General features: G+C 44.6%; 1 protein-coding gene across 2 annotated transcripts in view; it reads left to right on the forward strand.

Annotated features, from left to right (window-relative positions):
• MYLK2 (myosin light chain kinase 2) overlaps positions 1-20,188 on the forward strand; it is a 158,764-nt gene that overhangs the window by 91,886 nt on the left and 46,690 nt on the right. For both annotated transcript variants that reach the window (XM_078651759.1, XM_078651758.1), the window contains exons 8-10: positions 12,591-12,732; positions 14,492-14,562; positions 16,988-17,116. In XM_078651759.1, coding sequence (XP_078507885.1) covers positions 12,591-12,732; positions 14,492-14,562; positions 16,988-17,116 — 342 coding nt within the window. The remainder of the gene's footprint in view (positions 1-12,590; positions 12,733-14,491; positions 14,563-16,987; positions 17,117-20,188) is intronic.

Below are 20,188 nucleotides of genomic sequence, written 5' to 3' on the forward strand. Positions count from 1 at the left end.
ATTTTGCCTATGTAATGTGAATGCATGTCTACTGGCCTATTCACCTAATTTTGCTGCTCATGATTAACCCAGAATCTTGTAACATAATATCCCAAACTTTGTGAATGCGCATTTAAGCTAGAAACAGTAGTGTGTTATGCACAACTATTACAGGTCTCTGGGTTCCATTTTGGAAGCCCACAGCCATAGCTGAGTACAAGTCAGCATATGTGGATTGCTGGCATCTTTTAGATAGGAGGAGGAGCACCAGTCCTTGGGGTGAGGAAAGAGGAGACAAGCTTTCCTTAGAATTACCAGGGCCTTTCCTGATACACTAGGTAGCAAATGACTGTGATTGCAGCTGCCATTTGGTGGATGGCGGGATACAGGGTGATGTCTGCAGTATCTGTTGATGAGGAAATTAACCCTTTGAAGGGGCACAGATTCTTGTCTCTTCCTGATCAGAGAGCATAGATCATCAATAGCTGGGTGCAGCCTGCTTGCGCCTCTTTGTACTTTTGTGGTGGGTGCTTCACCTGAGGACTGTTATGCTGGACTGAGTATTTTTGCAGATAGAGGCCACGCCTGGGAGGTTGCTCCGGCCAAAATACATGAAAGAGTAATCGATCCGGAACAGTTCCAGCTGTGGGCTGGTGTCACTCCGTAAACCAACTTCCCAGAGGTGAGGGAACATCGACTGGAGTCTGATCTGAAAGAACAATTACTGACTGTCGTAAGAGCTACGAGATCCTACCTGTGAACAAGGGAACAAAGCAACAACCACGCAGGAGGAATGGAATGTGGAGGACTGCTGTAAGGGACCCTTGTGTAGGGTCTGTCTGACAGTGAAACAAGAGCCCCAAAGGAATCATAGTGATCATAGGTTGGGCAATGACATTTTTGTGACCAAACCCCTTTGGAGCTTCCTGGCCCCTGGAGCAGCGTGCTCATGTGATGGGCCCGACTGAAGGTGAGATCAGCTTCTGTTGCTCCTTAAGTGCACTGAGTGACTGCAACACTGCCAAGTGTGTCAGGTCCTGAAGAAGGGGGCCTGTGAGACTACAACATTGCCAATTGTGTCACAGGATCCGCTATTAAGAACTCCAGTTACCCAAGAGGAACAACATGAAGTGTGTCTTATGAAGATATGAGGCCCTTGCCACAAAGCACTGTGTGCCAATGATAGTGCCAGGAGTCTGCCACACCAAAGAACTCATCAGCCTGCGACATTTGGTCAAAACGCGAAGGAAGAACCACCAAGTACTCACTGGAGGGCCAGGGCAAATCGAGATCTGCTGTCACCACCCGGAAGAGGGCCATCGTCAGAAGACTCAGATCCTGTCGTGACTCTGCGAGCGACATTTTGAGTGGCCGGCTACTGCACTGCCAAAGAGGACTGCTGCTGGTGAGGTCCCACTACAGTGGGAGAAGTGAATTCTGGCTCTCACCTTGCCTGAACTGCTGTATACCGCTTTAAGCTTTTTCGGGCAGCAGGGGAAGATTCCAATGCTGCTGAGAGGCTGGCCGCAATCCAACACAACATCCAGAGATTGATGAGAAATTAAAAAGGCTAAGTTTGACCAGCGTCTGCTAAACCTGACCTTGGTGAGAGATTGACTGGGACTAGGCCTGGGGGACCTGGGTGCAACCTGATTATCAGACGGGCAGAGGGGACAGAGAAGCACAAGCTGCACCACCAATTTACCTGATAGAACCTGAATTTGCTACACAGGGGGGAATCCAGTACCAGACCGGACACTCACTATAGCAAGGGATGCTCCCATCAGCGGAGGCTCCTCTAAGCACCTAGCACTGTTCCAAAGAATCTGGGATTCAATCATAATTGCCTGTGTCGAGTATTCCGATGTTTTTGTGTGTGATAATATACTTGTCTTTACTAAAAAAGAGAAGCATTGGGCTGGACTTTGATTTAAAGAATTGCTGCATTGACTTGTATTGGTTTGTGAGCCTAGGAACCCCCAAACTAAGTTCCCTGAGAAGCCTGTGACTGCTCAACCTACGCCTCCACTGAGAGTCAAATGTGGAAAGGATTGTATTTGGTCTAGTTTACAGAGACATAGGGGCCGATTAGGATCGCGGACGGACTTGAGTCCGTCCGCGACCCCTGAGGAGGAGGGAACGTCCGCATGGGCTGCGGCGTTCCCTCCGAGCAGATTAGGATGTGACCGCCAGGTTGGCGGTCACATCCTCTATCTTTAACATTGCGGCGGATGCAGCTTCAAGCTGCACCCGCCGCAATGTTAAAAATGCATGCATCGCATTTGCATGCACAAAGCAGCAGGCACTGCGCAGTGCCTGCCACTTTGTGCATGCAAATGCAGGGGGGTACCATAGGTACCCCCCATGTGCACCCCCCACACCCCTTTCACCCAGGGGGCCCGCAACGGGCCCCCAAAGTGAAAGTCCGTATGCTTTTCCACGGCGGAAAAGCCGCCACGGAAAAGCATGTATTCACCACCATCCTAATATGGCTGGCGGTGTCTGATAGACACCGCCAGCCATGTTAGAGCTTTTCTCTAGCTGCGGACGGAATTCCAGACCCACCAGCCATCCTAATTTGGCGGTGGGTCTTTGGAGACTCCGCAGCGGTTTTTCCGCATCCTCTGGGCCGGCGGTGGCTTCCGCCGGCCCGGAGGATGCGGAAAAACCGCAATCATAATCGGCCCCTTAGTAAGGCCAGCCCTGGGGGATGAGAAGTAAAAGGCCCCAACCCCCACAGTTGTTCCCAGTAGCCCCTGCTCATCCTGTGGTCCACTGAACATGGTCTGGTAAAGCGACTATGGCGCAGAGAACGGTAGTGTTAAAGGGCAATAAGAGCTTTTTAGGTTTCAGGGATGGGTACCGTTAGCGGTAGTAATCGGTTTGTAGATTTAAAGGAATGGTAACTTTAAGGGGTAATTAAGGTTTTTTGCAGGTAGGACTGGTAGCATTTAGGGATAGTAAGGAGTTTGTAGGGTTCGGGGAAGGGTAGGGTTTAGGGATTTGGAAGGTTAAGGGAAGGGTATCGTTATTGAGTAGTAAGGGTTTTGAGGGTTGAGAAACGGTTAGATTTAAGCAGTGGCAAAGTGTTGCTAGGACTCCGTGTATCATAAAGGGTTTTAATGTTCAGGGAAGGAAACGGCCACTACAACGCGGCCGTTTCCACGAGTAACCATAACCACGCATGCTTTACAACGCATGCGTGGTTACACGAAAAGCCTTTACCACGCATACCTTTACTACGAGATACGTAGTAAAGGCATGTGTGCAAAAGTAAACAAAAAAGGGGGGGGCTTGGGGGGTCTCCCCCACCACCAACAAAAAACGTGGGTTTAATAAAGGGGGTTGGGGGGGTCTCCCCCCCCAAAAGAAACTCACCTGATTCAGAAAGATGAAGAAATGTGGAGGCAATCGGCGTCGTTAGAGGAAACGGAAAACCATTTCCGTTTCCTCTAAACGACGTGAAACGTCACATCGGAAGGGATTGGAAAGAAGTGGACGTGGAGAGGTAAGGAGGAATGAGGGGGTGGTTTCACAGGGGAAAAATATAAGCGTTAATTTACAGTGATAGGATATATCCTTTAACAGAAAAATGCCAATAACATGCATAGTTTCACAACGAAAAACGTTGTAAAAATGTGCGTGTTAAAGGCATTTTCGTGGGAAAGGAGATGCGTGGGAAAGGAATTCCGTTGTAACGCATGCGTGGTAAAGGCATGCGTTGCAACGGAATTCGTTGTAACATCATACAACCGTTCAGGGAAGGTACTGCTAAGGGAAATAAAGGAGTTTCTAGTGTTCTTGGAAGTGTAGCATTAAGGGGTTGTTAGGGTTGAGGGATGGGTAGCAATTAAGGGTAGTAAAGAGTTTTTAAGGGTTCAGCGTTTAGGGGTAATTTTTTCTCGTTCAGGAAGAACTGGTCTAAAGGGTAGTACGGGTTTTTTAGGGTTTAGGGAAGGATAGTTGTATATGGTAATAAGGGATTTTTATTGTGCAGGCAAGGGTAGCATTAAGGGTTGGTATGTTATTTTAGAGTTCACGGATGTATATCATTAAGCTGTAGCGAGGAGTTTATAGAGTTCAGGAAAGGGTAGCATTTAGGCGTTTACCGCACTCAGTGGACGTGTTGCCTCGGATTTGGTTGTTGTACTCTGTAACTCTTGAAGACTACATGACATACAGTGGAAATCTGGACCTACATATATAAGGAATTGTGCTTCAGGACAGTCGCGAGACTACTTGGAACCCCTTTGTGGGTTGGAATTATCACCACATATAAAATCCCAACACCTTGAAAAGTATAGCCTTGAGGAAGTTGCGGGATCACGCCCCAATTGCGATGAAACACGTGTTGGCTGTGGCTGAAAGCAAAAGAATAAAACCTGAAAAAAAAAAAAAGAACCAACAGAAATTGTGTATACTTTGTTTAAAATTACTGTGTCTGTAAACTAAACAGGGAAACCTTTTTCAAACGTAACGTGTGCCTGGGAGTGAAATTCATAGCATTTAGGCGTAGTAAAGGATTTTTAGTGTTCTGGGAAAAATAGCATTAATGGGTAGTAAGGACTTTAGGGTTTAGGTCTGGGTGGTGTTAATGGGTAGTAAAGGGTTTACAAGGTTCAGGAAGAGTAGCATTGAGGCATATGTTGTTTAGGCGTCTTGAATGTGAAGCATTAATGAATAGTAAAGAGTTTTTTGGGGGTTCAGGGAAGTGTAGCACTAAGTGTTAGTGAGGGATTTTTAGGGTTCTGCGATGGCTATTATTAAGGGGTAGTAAAGGGTTTTCATGGTTCAAAGACGTGTAATGTTAATGAGTAGTAAGGGATTTCTAGGGATTAGGACTGGGTAATGTTAAGGGGTAATCAGGTATTATTGTACAGTGAAGGGGTTCATAAGAGTTCTTATGGTTTAGGTTTTGGTAGTATTGAGGAGGCATACGTGTTTTCTGGGTTCATGGAAGGATAGCTTTAAGGAGTGGTAGGGTTTTTTAACCGTCAAGGATGGGTAGCTGTTAGGAGTGGTAAGGGTTTTTAGGGTTCAGGGATAGCTATAAGGAGTAGTTATGGTTTCTAGGGTTCACAGAAGGTTAGCATCAAGGAGTAGTAAGGATTTCTGGGGTTCCAGGATGAACAGTGTTAAGGGGGTAGTAAGGTTTTTATATTTCAGGGAAGAGAAGCATTGGTAGCAAGTGTTTTTTAGGGTTTAGGGAAGAGTAGCAGTAAGGGGTATTAAGAGATTTTTAGGGTTCGGGATGGGTATGATTAAGAGATAGTTACTTATTTTTAGGGCTCGAGTAAGAGTTGCATTAGGGAGTAAGAATGAGTTTGTAGGATTCACGGAATGGTAGCACTAAGGGGGGTGTAGGTTTCGGGATAGGGTAAATGTTTTTTTAGGGTTCAGGGAAGGGCAGCATTAAGGGTTAGTAAGGAGTTTTGAGGGTTCAAGGAATGGTAGTTTTCATGAGTAGTAAGGGTTTTTAGGGTTCAGGGTTGAGCAGCATTAAAGAGTTGTAAGGGTTTCCAGTTCAGAGCAGGTTAGTGTGGAGGGGGAGCATGGGGGTTTAAGGGTTTATGTAAGGGTATATGTAAGATATAGTAAGGTTTTTTTGGGGTTTGCGTATGGGTAGCATTAAGAGGTTATGAGAGGATTTTAGGGTTCATTGATGGGTCCCATCAAGGGATAGTACGAGGTCTTTAGGGTTTATGAAAGGGTAGCTTGAAGTTGTAGTAAGGAGTTTTTAGGGTTCAGGGAAGAAATGCTGTGTTAAGGTATCTCTGAAATAGATGATGGAAAGAGAAGGTGGGATGAAGCTGGGACTGCTATACAGCAACAAATTCCATCCGACTCCCTTCCTCCCATCTGTGCTGCTACCAGATTAGAGCAAACACCATAATTATCTAGGAGACATATATAACTGCTGTGGCATATATTTACAGTAAAAACAACAGTTGATGGAGAGAATGCAGAGCAATATCATACATTCAACCTAGTACAGAGATCTGGGCCTAAATCCATCGTTTTTTTGCTCACCATGCCATTCCAGTTTGAACCCAGCCATATGCATATCAGTCTTGACCCTGTGCCCCATGGGAACAGTCCAACCCGAACTGCCAAGCCAGGTCCTCCCTGGACTGGAAACAAGCATCCTAGGACCAGTTTTGGGCTTTCAGCCCTCATCAGCCAGGATAGCTTGATTCCAGTGGCATGGAGAGCACGGGACTCACGTCTGAGCATACCCGTCCCACTCGGGGTGACAAATGCAAAAACAACAGTTGATGGACAGAATGCAGAACAATGTCATACATTCACCCCAGTACAGAGATCTGAGCCCAAATCTATCGTTTTTTGGTCACCATGCCATTCCAGTTTGAACCCAGCCATATACAAATCAGTCTTGACCCTGTGCCCCAACAAGCATCCTAGGACCGGTTTCGGGCTATCTGGGTTCAAGGAATGGTAGTTTTCATGAGTAGTAAGGGTTTTTAGGGTTCAGGGTTAAGCAGCATTAAAGAGTTGTAAGGGTTTCCAGTTCAGAGCAGGTTAGTGTGGAGGGGGAGCATGGGGGTTCATGGGTTTATGTAAGGGTATATGTAAGATATAGTATGAGTTTTTTAGGGTTCGGGTATGGGTAGCATTAAAAGGTTGTGAGAGGATTCTAGGGTTCATTGAAGGGTCGCATCAAGGGATAGTACGAGGTCTTCAGGGTTCATGTAAGGGTTGCTTGAAGTTGTAGTAAGGAGTTTTTAGGGTTCAGGGAAGAAATGCTGTGTTAAGGTATCTCTGAAATAGATGATGGAAAGAGAAGGTGGGATGAAGCTGGGACTGCTATACAGCAACAAATTGGCTCACTGGAGAAGTGTGGCTCACTGGTTAGAGGAGGCAGACCTGGAAGCAGAGGTCAGCCCGGGACCAGGGTTCAATTCCCGGCTCGGCGGGGTCTTGAGTCCTAAAATTTCCATGGACTCGACAATTCTCGCTCCGGTGCCTACTCGATTCACGGGTTCACACTCTGCGACTCTGGGCAATAGCTTGCTTAATCTCCACAACGGCCCCTCGCGGCGGGATGCCTGGCTTTCACCTTGCGGATACCCTGCCGGGGTTATCTCACAGGGGAATACCAGGACGGGTTCCCTAAGCAAGCGCTTAGAAACCGCTTGGTGATTTGCGCTATATAAATTCCTGTACATTTACATTTAACAAATTCCATCTGACTCCCGTTCTCCCATCTGTGCTGCTACCAGATTAGAGCAAACACCATAATTATCTAGGAGACATATATAACTGCAGTGGCATATATTTACAGTAACACAATAGTTAGACTTGATAATGAGTTAGACTTGATAAAGAGTTCTGGCAACTTGATAAACAAATGATTACAGCTGTTAGAGGGTAATGCATAAGCAATTTTTCTGTAGAAGTGCAGAACGTCTGCCCAATCAAAACATATGTATTTCTTCATTGTCATTTTTCTATGGTTTTTTTCTTTTTTTTTGGTTTTTGGGGTGTGCAGCTTCTGTTTGTATCACAGAGCCTCTGCAATGTTGGTTTATTTTGTATGTATTTTCTTACTAAATGTCACTAAAATGTTATAGAACAAAAAAACGCATATCATAAACAAAGCCAAAGCTCCTCTCTGTTGTTCTCCTGAAAGCTCTTTTTTAGGTTGATCACAGTAGGCCGGGCAACAGCTGCGCTGCCAAGCCAGACCTAAAAATGATAGATATACCTGAAATGACCCAGATGGGACTACTTAGAGACAGCAGTGATCACCTGTGACCCTTGCTTTGATGGAACTGACCGTTCCAATCTGGCTTCCGGCTGAATAGTTTTACCATGGCTTCTGGAAAGGTTTTTTTTAAAATAGTCTGTTATGCAGTGCATACCGAATGGGACCCATCACAAATATTAGCCCCCGAGTTGCAGTTTTATTGACTGTCTATTCAGGCATTGCCAACCGCTGCCATTGCTGACTTGAAGTTATGATGTTAACAGAGTTCTCCCCAGGCATCCTCTGAGGTTCCTTTTCTGCAGTTGGCTTGAAGACCTTATATAGACATCAAAAGAAGATGGATACAGCAGCCATTATACTTGGATCAAAGGACAAAAAAGGGCACTGTGTCAGCAGTAGTGGATTCTATTCTGTGATGTGAAAGAGTGTGCCATTAGAATTAACAGTGTGGCACTCTGCAAGGGGGAGGGAGGGATCAATGTATACATCCCTTTATGCAGAGAATGGGTTGGCAGCAGTATAAACAACATTGTGGTGACAAAGACATTGCCATCTTTGTTTACAGTGCCTGTGGAAAAGAACTAAAAACTCTCTGTCTGTCGCATCTTTCCCAACTTCGGATGCTGAATGAAATAGGAAAGCCAACTGTCCAACATTGCCTATTAATACAGTTGTTTCCAACCATTCAACCATACTTGCAATACGATCTGTCACAATTTGAAAAATTACTTCTTACTCGTTTTAGGTTTAACCTTTATCACTACATGGTTTTATTCCCCACCCAGAATGTTTGGACACAAACTGCATCAGTATGTCCCTGTGATTCAACATCTTCGCAGTCTACAATTCACGTTCTTTTCTTTTGCAAATTCTATGTCCCATTACGCAGGAGGTGGATATTGCCTGTATTGAAAGTTATGAAAATTCGCAGATGCCGCCCTGCCTACTTGGCACTACAATTTCTGGAAAATAACTTAATGACAACATCAGTGGCACAGTACCTAAAACTATGTCTTAGACATCGTTTGAATTTACAAAATAATAACGATCTTCTCATTTAAAAAGTATTCTGTCAGTAAAATATTTCTTTTTAAGTATGATTTTAGTATTGAATGAATTCAACGTTTCTTTTTTTTAAAATGTTTACTGTATTTTGTACTTTTATGGTTTTTCACAAACGGAAACCGAATAAAGATGATTTGATTTGATTTGACTGTCTATTCAGGCATTGCCAACCGCTGCCATTGCTGACTTGAAGTTATGATGTTAACAGAGTTCTCCCCAGGCATCCTCTGAGGTTCCTTTTCTGCAGTTGGCTTGAAGACCTTATATAGACATCAAAAGAAGATGGATACAGCAGCCATTATACTTGGATCAAAGGACAAAAAAGGGCACTGTGTCAGCAGTAGTGGATTCTATTCTGTGATGTGAAAGAGTGTGCCATTATAATTAACAGTGTGGCACTCTGCAAGGGGGAGGGAGGGATCAATGTATACATCCCTTTATGCAGAGAATGGGTTGGCAGCAGTATAAACAACATTGTGGTGACAAAGACATTGCCATCTTTGTTTACAGTGCCTGTGGAAGGTAGCAGTCAGTCAGTCAGTCATAAGCTTTTATTCGATACGCAGAGATATCTTATAAGCACATACATAATACAATCAATACAGTATACAAAAATTTTATGCCATAAGAAGTCAGTAAGAAATGTTAGAATATTAAAAAGTGATAAAAGGATATAAAGTCCGTTAATAAATTAGCTAAAACAAGGATTAAACAGCTACTGACAATCTCTTACATCGAATATGCCAAAACTGCTTTAAAAATTTAGCTATTCCACAGACTATGGGGGGGGAAGTGTCCGTGCTTAGGATACGCAAGGCTACTAAATGACTGCGTGTGCCCATGTTACGGCAGAGTGGTTTCAGCCAAGAGCTCCTAGGCCTTGCATAATCCGGGCATTCAAATAAGACGTGCGCAATAGACTCAATCTTACTCGGGCAACATGCACAGTTGGGAGAAGTGCGATCCGCTGTTGACCATTTCGATACCAGGGCACCTAGCGGGAGGGAACCAACTCTAAATTTAAAGTAAAGAGCACGGTCAAAGGGGAGAGTAATCAAGTCCAAGTAAGGTTCGATGGCCACAGTGTCTTTAATTTGTAAAAAGGTGGCAGTGGACCTGCAGTGATTTGGGCTAGAGATTAGACGCTCAGCAGTCCATTTCCAAAAAAGCGCCTTGACAACTTCTTTTGGAGGAGCTGAGCGGGATGACCAACAATCCCCTAGTCCTATATTCTCCAACAGCTTTTTGGTGTCCTTTAACCATTTTATCTTGGCCCAACCCCACTGGCTCATTATGTCTCTCAGGGCATCAGCATAGGATTTTAATTCTTCGCACCTCCAGATCCGTGTCCACAACAGGAGCGGGCGAAGCTGGGCCTGATCTTTAATGTTTTTACATCCCGTGTCCATCCTCACAGGTACTGACGGTGTGCTCAGAGGAACAGCGATGAAGGATTTTAATAGCTTGCTCTCAGCAGTAACTAGGGCATCCAGACGGCAGTGACCCCACAGTTCTGCCCCATACAAGGCTGATGTCGCTACTTTGGCCTTGTAGATGTCAAGTACTGGGGTAAGTGATCTCCTAGTTGAGGCCCTGTATTCCCTCATGAGAGCTCCTCCTACTCTCCTGTGGTTAAGGACCATTTTTTCAATGTGGTTTGCCCAAGTCATCCTGTCCGTAATCCGAATGCCAAGGTAGTCGAATTCGGCTACTTTCTCCAGGGGAATAGAGTTGAGTGTAGGTGGGCGGCCCAATTTTTTAGGTGGGTTAACAACTAGGTATTTTGTTTTGTCCACATTTATTATTAGCCCTTTTGCAACACAGAACTCCTGGAATCGTGTTAGAAGTTTCTGTAGTCCTTGTGGGGTCTTCGAAATCAGGAGCGTGTCGTCCGCAAAAAGCAGGGTTGGGATACGGACACCTCCAAGACAGGGGGCGTCAGCTGGTTCTTGTTGAAGGTGTTTTACCACCCCATTCAGATATAACGAGAATAGGGTGGGTGCCAGGACGCAACCCTGTCTTACGCCCCTAGACACTGGTATTTTTTCCGTAAGCTCTCCGTTTTTACCCCAGCGGACCTGTGCAAAAGTGTGGGCATGAAGGCTTATAAGAAGGGACAAGATGTAAGGTGGTAGCCCCAACTCAAAAAGGACCCTCCAAAGCTCTTCCCGGGGAACTAGATCAAAGGCAGTCTTCAAGTCTATAAAGGCTAAATAAAGACTACCCTTGCCTAGCTCCACCACCTTCCACCCCAAGAGGGACAACCTAAACACCTGCTCTATAGTCCCCATACCAGCCCGGAAACCTGCCTGAAAGTCTGATAGGATTTCATTCTCCTCCACCCAATGGAGGATCCTACCAAGGATAGCTTTACCAGCTATCTTTTGGGTGGAGTCTATCAGACTTATTGGGCGATAGTTTCCCGGGGTTTCCCTGCACCCTTTTTTATAAATGGGGACAACCACCGCCCCTTTCCAGGATTCTGGTACTACTCCTCCCCTCATAATATCATTTAGGAGAGCTGCTATGATCCTTCCCCATTCCGCTGGGTAAGCCCTCATCAAATCACCCGGAAGGCCGTCCGGGCCCGGTGCCTTGCGTGGTGCCACCCAGCCTATAACCCCCTCAATCTCTAAGGGAGTGAAAAGGTCATAGGCATGAGGTTCGATTGCTAGTGTGAGATCCATCCCCACAGACAGTTCCCCGTCTGGTGGGAGGTATAAAGACCCAAAGTGTTTTGCCCAACTTTGAGGCGGGATGCTGCAGGGTCTGATGGCTGCATCGGATTTGCTCCGTTTCCTTATAAGATTCCAAAACACCCCTGAATCCCTAATTTTGCTAGCCTGGAGTAGGTCTTCCCAGTAATTTTCTTCCCACTCCCTTCTAGCCAAACTAAGGGTCTTTTTGTAAGCCTTCCTAGCTTCCTGGATCACACTTTGGGATTTAGATTTAACTGCCTCAACTAGCTTTGCCTTATGGGTCCTGCATGCTTGGGTATACCACCCCTCAACAGATTTTTTAGTTCCTGTATTGCCCGGCTTTTTAGAGTACAGGGTAAACACGTTGGTTAGGGCTTCAATCAGGGAGAGAAATAACCCACTCACTTTACCCACCCCTTCTAGCGAGGATTCCAGAGATATTACCGCGCGGTTTAAATGGGATTGAATTTCCCCAACCTTCGCCTCAGATAGGACCAGTTTCGCCCATTTAATTCTTCTACCACATGGGGAGACTTCAGATTCATCTAGTGGTACGAGTGCCTCTTTAATGTTGGCCTTCCTTAGGGGTTGCCACCAATGTTCCATTTCTAGGGAGAGAGGGTTGTGATCGCTTTCTGTCGAAGGGACCACCTGCATGTCCTTTACATAAGGCCATAAGCACACGTCTATTAGGGCATAATCCAGCCTAGAGGTGTGCCCTGGTCTGTTGTAGGTATGTGCACCCCCCCTATCCAAGGAAGTCCTCCCATTCGCTGCCCTTAAATTAAATTCAAGAGTAAGGGAGTATATTTGGAGCGCCACTTCTGTCCACCTTTTAATCGGTGCGATGTCCAGAGCTGGGATCCCCCACCTGGCATCCTCCTCATCCTGGTCGAGGGAAACGTCCGAGCCCAAGTCAGTGGTCTTCAGTGCTGCACTGGGAAAGGATGCTGTCAGCAGTGTTTAAAGTGCTTGATCGTGGTAACAGCTGATGTCATTAGAGCTTACCATGCTGTATTGCGAAACGGTAGCGTCAGAAGTCAGGGTGTAGTACCTGTTGTCTCACCTGCCTTGAGCAGTACTCTCTCTTTCAGTTATTGTCATTTTCTTTTCTTCAGTGTGGAGGGCGGAGAACTCTTTGAGAGAATCATTGACGAGAACTACCATCTGACTGAGATGGATGCCATGGTGTTTGTGAGGCAAATCTGTGAAGGCATTTCCTACATGCACCAGATGTATGTGCTGCACCTGGACCTCAAGGTATGTACAGCAATTCGCCACCTCAGTAATGCGCTCGGGTGTCAGAGAGGGGTAGAGAAGGAAGGTATTTGTTAGTGTGTTCACTACAGATCAGAGTCAGGAGTGTGCAACTGTAGCAAAGAGAGAGCATGCATGGGCCAGTGCGTTCACTGCAGATGACATTGACAACTATCAGACCTTTACCCATCTCCATTCCATCTGAAAAGGTTTGGAGAAAGTCATATCAGTTCTACCAAAATACCCTTCTAGCAGACTGCCAATCTGGCTTCACACCACGATGTGGCGTGGAGACCGCTGCCCTTCAAGAAATGCCCTCCTCCTAATCAACAACAAAACTTGACCCACATACCTCCTAGTTGAGCTCTGTCTTTCTTTACTCCATGGCACCAAGCCAAGCATTGATCGACACCCTAGAAATATGCATATGTTTAATGGGAGGCTGTTATCTCAACAGCCACTGTCATCTAGATGAGAAGCTCTAGATCCCAGAAAGCACCCATTTCATGAAGCATACAATAGTGGTCTGTCCTCCTCTCCTCCCCCCTTCAACCTATATTTGGATCAATTAATCCATACGTAGAGACATTATCAAGATCTATTAATAGGCTAGTGAAATGCAACTCTACCTCAAAACATCCCTGGGGCAAGACCCCTAGTTTAATCAAAAGCAGCTTTGATCTAATTGAGAAATGGATGTAAAGCACCTATCTAAAGGCCATATTGACAAAGACAGAATTCCTTCTGCCGACCAACACCACCATACAGCCACAATTTCAAACTTGGTTATCCAACATGACCTTGGTGGCTTCACCCCATGCTAACAGCCAAGTGCAAAATCACTTGGATTCACCCTCGGCACATCCACTTCTAAGAGCACACGCCCAAACATCCAAGACAGCATGGCATTATCTCTCACTCCTGAAATCATACCTATCCAAACTGCTATAGGATGACAGTGCCAGCCTTAGTCCTCACTCACATTGGTGGAGGCATTGCTGTACTCAATGACTACCACAACACCACTGTGGCTCCTTTTCAAAGCACTGTAAACACTCAGAAGTTCTGCATCAATGTGCCAGCTCGTCCCACACTCAAGAAGAAACGTCTGAGGCTACCCAAGTTCACATTACCTTTAGGATCAGCAGCATTATCCAGAATGCCATTGGAATAGCACCCATTCCCTCAATATGCGACCCTCTAGGCCGGTGCACAAGGCTTCAGTAGAGGCCACTCTTGTGACCTACAGTGTGGTGTGGAGAGGAGGAAGACATTAGGGAAGGATACGAGGGATGGGATGATGAATCTAAGGATAGGGGAGAAGCAGAGAGCAAGAAGTGAAAAGGAGGTGAAGAGAAAGGGAGTGGAGAATGGAGAGCATGTGGAAGTAAGCTTGGAGAGATAGAGTAGAACGAGGAAGGAAAGAAGGGATAGCAATCAGTGCGAGTAGCGGGAGTGATGGGGAGAATGAATAGTGGTAAGCAAGATCAGAGAGGTGGACAGGGACTAGCGGTTAGGAGAAGGAAGGCCAGAGGGGTAGAAAGAGGAGTATGGGTATAAGAAAGGAAGAGTGCCAAGGGGATACATGTAGTGAGAGAGGTTGAGCAGGGAGAGAGAAGGATAGGAGGTTGGGTGCTGGATGGTAGAGCAGACAGAGGCCTGACAGCTTGAGCTCCATGGACAATGAGGATGGAGCTTTAGAGAGGACATGAAGCTGCCACTGTCTCAGAGATCTATCTTGTAACTTGTTCTTCTTCTACAGCCTGAGAACATCGTGTGCGTCAGTCAGACCGGACACATGGTGAAGATCATTGATTTCGGGCTTGCACGCAGGTATCAAACTTCTGTCTGTCATTTCCACTTCTGTCTGTTTTGCTTTGTGTCTTTCTTGCACTCGCTATGTTTTGTAACTTTCATGCTCTTCCGATCACCCCTGCTTTCATCTTCTCTCAGCCTGTTTGCCTCTCTTTTGGTTTATCTGTCCTCCTCTATATGTGCCTGGCCTGAATAGGTCTAGCTGTTATAGTAATTGAAAAATATATGTTTGACCCATCTCCTTTCTGTTGCTCCACTTACCCTACTCATTGCCTGCCCATCCTACTCAAGGTTTTTCATTGTACCTTTCCACTTTCTTCCGTCTCTTGGACTATCTTTACCTCACCCGTTCCCAACCACAAAGATGGCACCATTTGCTTTTTCATTTATACTCATCTCTTCAAAGTGGCAACATCATCAATATGCATCTTTAAAGTGATGCAGAACTAAAGCCCCATCTCTTCCTATTTTTGCCATTTACTTCAACAGAGAAAGTATATTGCTGGATATTCACTGCATTGATATTGCAGCTACGTAGACACAAACTTTTTTCCTATGGTACTGTCAATGCTTTGGCAGGTCATCTCCTCCATTCTAATCCCATCTACTCAGTTTCAACAGACTGCAAATATGCTTGGAACCACAGATGGTGGTCTGATACCGCCCATGCCTCCCCTGCCGCTTACAGATGGTTGCAAAATGACTTGTCTAATGAATATTAAATAGTCGGGTCACAGTTTATGATATACAGTGATTGGCTGGATGGTGGCCTTCAAGGAACAGCAGACCTCTGTCACTGTGTTTGCATTCCTAAATAGGAAATACATTTTAAAGCAGTCCATTTCCATTAAAGTGACTTAAGAAATGTTTCCTGTTAGGGGCAGGAGACAGTGGTCCACTGGACCACTACCTGCTCCCCCAAGGCTCCCACAAAGACAACTTTCTCTTTGCCATTCAGATACTACCCCAACTCAGGTGTCGAGCCCTGATAAATGATTTTCAATAACTAAACACTGATACATGTAATGGTGACCTACAATTGGGGGTGGGGGTCCTCGTTCAACCTCCCTCCTAATTGTGATTCGGTATAAGTCACAGAATCCCTTTTGCAAGTTGGGAAGCTCTTTCCAACTTGCAAAAGGGGTCTCATAAATTTATTAACACTCTTTTGCAGTCACAAACCCTGTAACCTTGTCAACAGGAGGGTTTGCAACCACAAAACGTATTTTGTACATCTTACCCGTGGTATTTTACTTCAAGGGATTAGTAGGGAAGGGTGAAACTAAGTATAGAAGGAGGTGTAATAAATTGAAAGATGGCAAGTAACTCTCTGAAGAGCTATAATGATAGTGAAACACGTGCCAGGAGTTGCTTTTATTCATTTCAGGTTGACTTGAATGATAGTTACCAATCCAGAGCTGTACTACTGTGCTTGAAGTGATAAAATAATTTTGTCATTTTACAGCTCGGCGTGGATGGCACCGTGCTGATCCTATGCTTAAAGACTTTGCTGTAGAAATAGGAAATACTTTGTACCTTTCTAGCTTGACGTGGATGGCAATGTGCTATTCCTATGATTAAAAACATTGCTAGAAAAACAGACATTTGGGGTGAGCAGATTGTCGATGGTCTTTTAGGGTGCTCCGCACAGGAGCCGCTCTCCAATCTAGAGTGCTCTGTTTTTTGAGAGAGCTAGAATAATTTTCAGAGTTAAAAATATCATTAATTAAAAGAACACCTAGAGTATATAGAAATTGGTCATATGTGTGGAAACGAATAAATATAAACAGAAATTACCTGTGGGCGTATTAGAAGCTTTGGGATAGTTGTAAAAGTGTCCTAAATACTCAGTGTCTAGCAAAGTTTAAATTTTTAACATCAAATATGTGGAGGGAGCAAGTGATCGAAGTTATGTAGAATTACTCTTCGGTTCTCATCCATTATATAGCTCCTATGAGCATCCCAATAGCTCGCTTCTCTCACAAGTATTTTAATTTCACATTTCGATGGTTGGTAGATGTGCTACAAACATTTTGAATCATGCTGTTAAATAATTCTTTTGATAAATGCAAATGCACCAGCTTTCCAAATGCACTCAGTCTTTCATAGTCAAAATAATCAGGTGGGCTCTGTATCTGGCAATGGTGTCTTTCCTCGATGTACATTAGATTAAACCATTGTTTGTTGAACAATGAGAAAGCAAGCATTCATATCTACAAAAAGTAAGGAGGTAAATTGAAGAACAAAATGTGTTTATCGCTCAGATTTGCTACATCCGGTCTTTAAATCTGTCACCTACTCTTCACACTGTTGTTCATGGTCTCCTATCTTGTCTTTTCCTACTTTATTTAAGCCTTTTTTCCCCCCAGTGTCTCCTTTGCAGTGTGGCTGATAGCAATCCTTTCTGTGGTTGATAGCCTGTCTCTCTACTTTTCATCTCCAGGTACAAACCTCGCGAGAAGCTGCGAGTTTCCTTTGGAACGCCTGAATTCGTTGCACCTGAAGTTGTGAATTTTGATTATGTGTCGTTTCCCACAGATATGTGGAGCCTGGGGGTGATAACTTACATGATGTAAGTATAACTCATGCCAAAATTCCGCATATCTCACCACGTTTTTCTTCTTTACCCCCTTCACTTCGTTTTGCTAATAACTGCAGTGGCAGCTGTCACTGAATGGGGATGGGGGCGGTCAGGGGGTAGTAAAAAAAAAATCAACTTATCTCCTTGCTGCCGCCACAACTCTTCTCGTTGTCCCTCCTCGTGGTCGCTCGGCTCCAGCTGGAAGTAGGAAGCACCGAGGCTCCCCTGAGCCAATCACAACGCTGCAGTGCAGTGTTGTGATTGGTCTGAGCGCAGTTTTTCGGTGCTCAGCCAGGGACAGGGAGCCTGGGCATATTCTCCACTCCACCTAGGCTGTAATGCAGACTGCGTGGAGAACATGCAAATTGTGCATGACGGTCTGGCTGGCTTGAGACGACCGGCCAAACTGTCCTGCATACTATTAACAGTGCATACCGCTCCCGTGGGTACCTGTTATCCCCCTGGCCCCGCCCCCAAGACTCTGGGACACAAATAATGACGATAATAAATCACTGTTTATTATTGTTATATTTTTATTTTCATTATGCTGCTGGAAGGGGGGTCGGGTCGCTCCTCCACCATACCGGAAGAGCCGTGCTGCATAACTGGTGTGGCAAAGCTTAGTGAAAGCCGCACAATCTCCACATTTGATGCCGACAAGGCTGCCACATTTATAGTCATTGCACCTTTCCTAGGAGCAGAGGTTGTTGGCAGGGGAGCTGGGAAACGACATTCCCATGCTTTAACAATTTGATCAAAACAGTTCCCATATTATTTAAAAACACATCTGTTCCTGAAATGCTGGGCTGCCGCAGGTTGAAGCGGGAGAAGATGGGTCTTATTGACAGTGAAATGAGAGAAAAGCAAGGCAGCTAAAGAAGAAACAAGCCTTCTCTCCTGGGTGCCTGCTACCTGATAGAAATTTAAATATGTGCAATTTTTAATTTGCAAATCTGAAGGCTGCTTGAAGGCCAGCATAGGTTTAATCGATTGATAGCATCAGGAATTTGTATTTTTAAAGGAAATCTATTAAAAAGGTTTGCACTAGCTACATTCAGCGTATTACTAAAAACATTAACTTTTGAAAGCACTGTAAACATTTAAACAAAAGCTTTTTGCACGTTTTGCGACAGCCTAAGTGCAACTCATCTTGTACTGTGTATAAAACATGTTTAAACTAATGACTTACTCAGTTTGCTGTGCTTTCTGTCACAGGCTTGAACCTTGTAGAACTATAAATAGACGTCACTATTTACCCAGGGCTCTGACCATGATTCCAATCAGTGACTGTCTGGTTACACCCACAGATATCTGAAGTGCTCACATTAACCAACCGAACCGCCCTGCAGGAAAAATGCATTTCCCACAGATGAATTTAAGTTGCATTTATTTTTCATTTGAGGTGTGTGCATATATTTTTTAATGCGGTTACCTGTAGATCGAAAGCTAACAAAATATATACAGAATATTTTGTTGTTTTAGCCACGTCCCTGACCCTGACCATGTTCCCACACTCGCTGCCTTTATATTTAGGATCACAGTTCTCATACTTTCCTTTATGCACTTCGACCGCTGCCTAGGAGCGAGAGGCGGTGCTGGTAGAAAAGTAGTGGAGTCAGGAAAGGGAAAGGCTGGAACAATGAGAAGCAGAGTCAGTGACCGTCAATCAGTGGCCTTCTATGTCAGACATAGTATTTATTTTCAAAATCTGTCCTGAAAGAAATTGATAGCATGGGCAAATTGTACTTTCCTCAGAAATCGGTTCTCGGTGGACCTTGCACATATTCTTTTAAACCAGTAATATTTTCTTCAATCCCAGTAAATAACTTCTGGATCCTCCTCCTCACAAAATATTTCTTTCTTGGGAACTGAGTAACTGCGTTCCACAAAATATGCTTTTAGTTTGGACCACACAGAGTTCTGATGGATTGAATAACTCGCAACATTCACTCTTCCCGTTGGATCACACACATAATTTCCTTAAGAATGCAGTGAACTCAGCAATTCTGTGAACTCGCTATTGTTGAAGGGCTCTCAGTAATTCTGTAGGCTCGCTATTGTTCAAGGTCTCTCAGTAATTCTGTAGGCTCGCTATTGTTCAAGGTCTCTCAGTAATTCTCTAGGCTCGCTATTGTTCAAGGTCTCTCAGTAATTCTGTAGGCTCGCTATTGTTCAAGGTCTCTCAGTAGTTCTATAGACTTGCTATTGTTCAAGATCTCTCAGTAATTCTGTAGGCTCGCTATTGTTCAAGGTCTCTCAGTAATTCTGTAGGCTTGCTATTGTTCAAGGTCTCTCAGTAATTCTGTAGGCTCGCTATTGTTCAAGATCTCTCAATAATTCTGTAGGCTCGCTATTGTTCAAGGTCTCTCAGTAATTCTGTAGGCTCGCTATTGTTCAAGGTCTCTCAGTAGTTCTATAGACTTGCTATTGTTCAAGATCTCTCAGTAATTCTGTAGGCTCGCTATTGTTCAAGATCTCTCAGTAATTCTGTAGGCTCGCTATTGTTCAAGATCTCTCAGTAATTCTGTAGGCTCGCTATTGTTCAAGGTCTCTCAGTAATTCTGTATGCTCGCTATGCTTGAAGGTCTCTCAGTAATTCTCTAGGCTCGCTATTGTTCAAGGTCTCTCAGTAATTCTATAGACTCGCTATTGTTGAAGGTCTCTCAGTAATTCTGTAAGCTCCCTATTGTTCAAGATCTCTCAATAATTCTGTAGGCTCGCTATTGTTGAAGGTTTCTTAGTAATTCTGTGGGCTCGATATTGTTCAAGGTCTCTCAGTAATTCTGTAGGCTCGCTATTGTTCAAGGTCTCTCAGTAGTTCTATAGACTTGCTATTGTTCAAGATCTCTCAGTAATTCTGTAGGCTTGCTATTGTTCAAGGTCTCTCAGTAATTCTATAGACTCGCTATTGTTGAAGGTCTCTCAGTAATTCTGTAAGCTCCCTATTGTTCAAGATCTCTCAATAATTCTGTAGGCTCGCTATTGTTGAAGGTTTCTTAGTAATTCTGTGGGCTCGATATTGTTCAAGGTCTCTCAGTAATTCTGTAGGCTCGCTATTGTTCA

This window comes from Lissotriton helveticus, chromosome 7, assembly GCF_964261635.1.
Source record: "Lissotriton helveticus chromosome 7, aLisHel1.1, whole genome shotgun sequence".
NCBI lineage: Eukaryota > Metazoa > Chordata > Amphibia > Caudata > Salamandridae > Lissotriton > Lissotriton helveticus.